This window comes from Metschnikowia bicuspidata (assembly GCF_001664035.1).
Source record: "Metschnikowia bicuspidata var. bicuspidata NRRL YB-4993 chromosome Unknown METBIscaffold_1, whole genome shotgun sequence".
Classification (NCBI taxonomy): Eukaryota; Fungi; Ascomycota; class Pichiomycetes; order Serinales; family Metschnikowiaceae; genus Metschnikowia; species Metschnikowia bicuspidata.
The window spans coordinates 1,221,947-1,225,579 of NW_017387731.1; the positions used below are offsets into that span (position 1 = coordinate 1,221,947).

Below are 3,633 nucleotides of genomic sequence, written 5' to 3' on the forward strand. Positions count from 1 at the left end.
AGGAGAAGATGGTGTTCCTGATTTTAAAAGTGCCTGCGGAAATGGCGGTGGTGGTGGTGGCGGCGGCACACTTCCCATTGAGACAGGGGGCGTTGAAAGATTGATCGTTTCATCGTTCTTAGACCCCTTTTGAACCTCATATAACTTACCCAGATCAGCACTTTCTTCATCTTCGTCATCTTCTTCTGATTCTGCAATTGCTTCTGCCTTTTTGACCTTCGTCGATAACTCTTTCAAAAACTTAGGGTCCATAGAGCTGATTGTAGACAATCGATTTGACCGATGATCCTTGTTCGGAGTAGTCAGAGGCCTGGTCACATCCTCCTTCATCTTCACTTGACCTTGTGCATATTTATTCTCGAGTTTGCTCAATGGGTCAGGGGATATCGCCCTTGAAGCTCTTTTCTTTACCGGTTTCTCATCAAGAGCATTCAACTTTGAGCGCAAGTCTTGCTTGAGACGTTCAACTTCTTGAAGCTCTTCTTGAAGTTTTGATTTCATTGTCGAGTCCGCCAACCCACTGAGCAGTGCAGTGTTCTCTTCAGTGATATCAAAGTCGATGTTAAAATCTTTGAAATTCATCTCAAGCTCTCTCAAACGTTCCATAGCTAAGTATTTTTGTTTTGTGAAAAGACTGCTATTATTGAACTTCATGATGTCATTAGATTCGCTTTGTAAAGATGCAAGTTGCTTTCTTAACTTCGAGAGTTTGCCCACATCATCATCTCGAACACCACGCTTGGGACCCATGGCAATTGGCTCCTCGATAGTATCTTCAAAAACTTCATCTTCATCGTTTGTGGTTTCTTCGTAAATATCATTAGGATCTTCAATGTTCGATATGCTGTCTTCAGATCTATTTAGATCTGATGCTTCAAGTTTTGGCGAAGTTGGAAGGGTGTAAGTTTCGAAGTCAGTCATCTCTAGCTCACGAGCTAAGGTTTCAATATCATTCATTTGGTCCCTCAAGGCCCTTAATCTTGATGAAGGCTCGATATTGCTACCAAGCAGTTTGTTATCCAAACGAAGTTCGGCTTTCTTTCTATGAATTTGTTTGCGTAATTTGTTGACCAAATCCTCGTTGGTTGTGTTCAATGAGATGGTGGTTTTGCCGTTGCCCTTCTTAGATTGAAGATCGCCACTATTGATCATAATCAAGAGCTCTCTCATTTCTGCTTCTTGCTCTTGTTTGTCAATCAAATTTTTTCTTTTCGCGTCTTCCAATTCTTTCTGGAGTTCCTGGTTGAGTTTCCGTGTTCTTCTCATGATTATTTCTTGCTCCTTGACCTCATTGTTTAAGCTTGCAATGACACCCTCGGATCCCATGGACAACTGTCGGGAAATATCATCCCGTTCTGCAAGAGCTTCCTCGGCTATCTTTTTGTATGTTTTGATCTCACTGAGAGCACTTCTGTACATATCATCGGTGTGCAAGCTTTGAAACAACCTATTCATAGCGATACCGACGGCAGAATCGTCATTCGTGGTATGCGCAGTTGAAACATTCTGTATTATACCATCAAGAAGCCTCAAGCTTCTCGCGGATTCGGAAGGGTCATCTTTTTTGTCAATTTGGTTGAGATACAAATGCTGCATCGCACTTAAGAAAAAGCCTTGCGCTTCGTTGTCTTGGACGTTTTTCCATATTGACAGAACCAAGTCAACTGGATTGTTGAAATCTAGGTTTTGGTCAATTTGTTCGGCTGTCTTGAACTCCAATTTGTCAGCCTCGGCCATTTCTGAATACCTGTCACATTGTTTCGACAAGTTCTCGTAGCTCAAATCCTTGAACTTATAAATGAGCTCTTCAAGTCCGGCAGCTCCAAATTGCGAGCGTAGAGTCATTCGCACTCTGAAATCCAGCCCGTACTCGACAATTGTATTTACAAGAAGCATCGAACTTAAGCAGTACTCTAGAAGTTGGTTTTCAACGTATGATGAGCTGACAGTGGATGAGTTTGTTCCATACATGGCAAACTTGAGCTCATCGCTGGCACCAACCAACGAGTTTTTGTACTTGCCTTTGCCATCGATGGTGCGCTCCACAAGCCGTATCCACAATTCGAAACGAGGGCATTTGTCTGGCGAGGGCGGCTTGCGCTGCAAGTTACGCTTCGACAGGGAAGAGAAAACAAATTCGTAATAGGGCTTCAGCGCAAGGGAGTCCATAGCACGGAGAATTCTGTGGTATTTTGCCAGCGTGTCAGCTGACCCCGTTTTGCAATAGTAGACGATCATGAAGGTCAACGTCTCCGCAGCTATTTTCCTCGTGGCTAATCGCGGCGATAGTAAGGCGCTTGTGATGGCATTGACGTACAAGGAGTCATCGGACTTCGCGCGTTCCGCACCAAGTTTTTGGTTCATCATACAGCGAAGACATTTCAAGGCATTCAACTCCTTGTTGAAGATGTCGTCCAGAATCTGCTGGATGTCCAGGTCGCTGATCTGGTCGTGGACCTTGATGAGATACAGTGAGAGCGCGACATCGCCCTGGTAGTCGAAAATGAACTGGCGGACCCAGTCGATGGGCTCAGTGCGGAGCAGGACCCAGAGGTTCTCCAATTCCAGAGAGGAAATGGACTTGGCCACGAGCTGGCGCGTGTAGAACTCTGGCGTAGCATTGCTCTTCTTCTGCAGCTTGTTGTGTTCACTGAGTGCGTCCTGGTAGATCAACATCCACTTCTTGTCCACACCGTAACTCAACATCTCTTGTCGGGCCGCAGGCGGGAGCGAGCGGAAGTCCCGCCGATCCATGAGCTCGCGGAACATGCGCTCGATGTCCACTGGATTCTTGGGCCGCTTGAGCGTCATCTGCCGCTGCGGGGCGCCCGAGGCGTCCGGCTCGTCGAAGGCGCTGCCCGAGATCGAGACGCGCGACGCCAGCGACAGCGGCGCGGCCTTGTGAGACACAGTGAGGAGCGGGTTGGAAGATATCGAGCCCGCGCGGGCGGTGCGCTCCGCGAGACGAAGCTTGTCGGCGTGCCGCAGGTCGTCGCCCATGCCGCGTGTCGATTTGGCCTCGTGGTTGTGGAAAAGCAGCGGCTTCAGTGCTGCGGAGTGGTGCAGCAGCACGCTGGGGTACCGCCGCGCGAGCAGCTCTGCCAGGAGAGCCAGCTTCAGCAGTCGCGCGGACCGAACACTCCGAGTGCCGCCCGAGGACACGCTGTCGAGTGAGATCTGGTCGGCATTGTCCGGTGGGTCGTCCAGGCGCGAGGGCGCTGTGAGCTCAGGGGGATCTTCGGGGCCACCGGTGGCCAGCGCAGGCCGCTCACGCAGTTTGCGGAGCGAGAAGATCGACAGCGACAGCCTCCGGTTGGGGGCCGTGGCAGTGCTCTGGCGGCCCAGCTTGTGCAGCGCCAGCCCGGGCTGGATGGGCGCGTAGTACGCGGCCAGCCGCAGCGTATCCTCGGCGGGCGCCAGCGTCGTGGTCCCGGCCATGTACGGGTCTATTCGCTTGCGCAAGGACATGCTGGGTGGGGCTCGCGGAGGGCAGTTTGTGTTTGTATTTCTGCTTGAGTACAGGATATTCCAACTCAATGTCCTGTCCACAAGTGGTTCCCAACTGGTACAGTTGAGATATCGGATTCGACATGATGTACTAGCGTGTGGAAATAAACCTTTATTTAGGAAAAA

General features: G+C 49.8%; 1 protein-coding gene across 1 annotated transcript in view; it reads right to left on the bottom strand.

Annotated features, from left to right (window-relative positions):
• Positions 1-2,811, bottom strand: part of BNI1 (formin) — a gene marked incomplete at both ends in the record, with an annotated part of 5,298 nt that extends 2,487 nt beyond the window's left edge. Inside the window, one exon of the mRNA XM_018856608.1 lies at positions 146-2,811. Coding sequence (XP_018713532.1) covers positions 146-2,811 — 2,666 coding nt within the window. The remainder of the gene's footprint in view (positions 1-145) is intronic.
• Between the last annotated feature and the right edge of the window lie 822 nt (positions 2,812-3,633).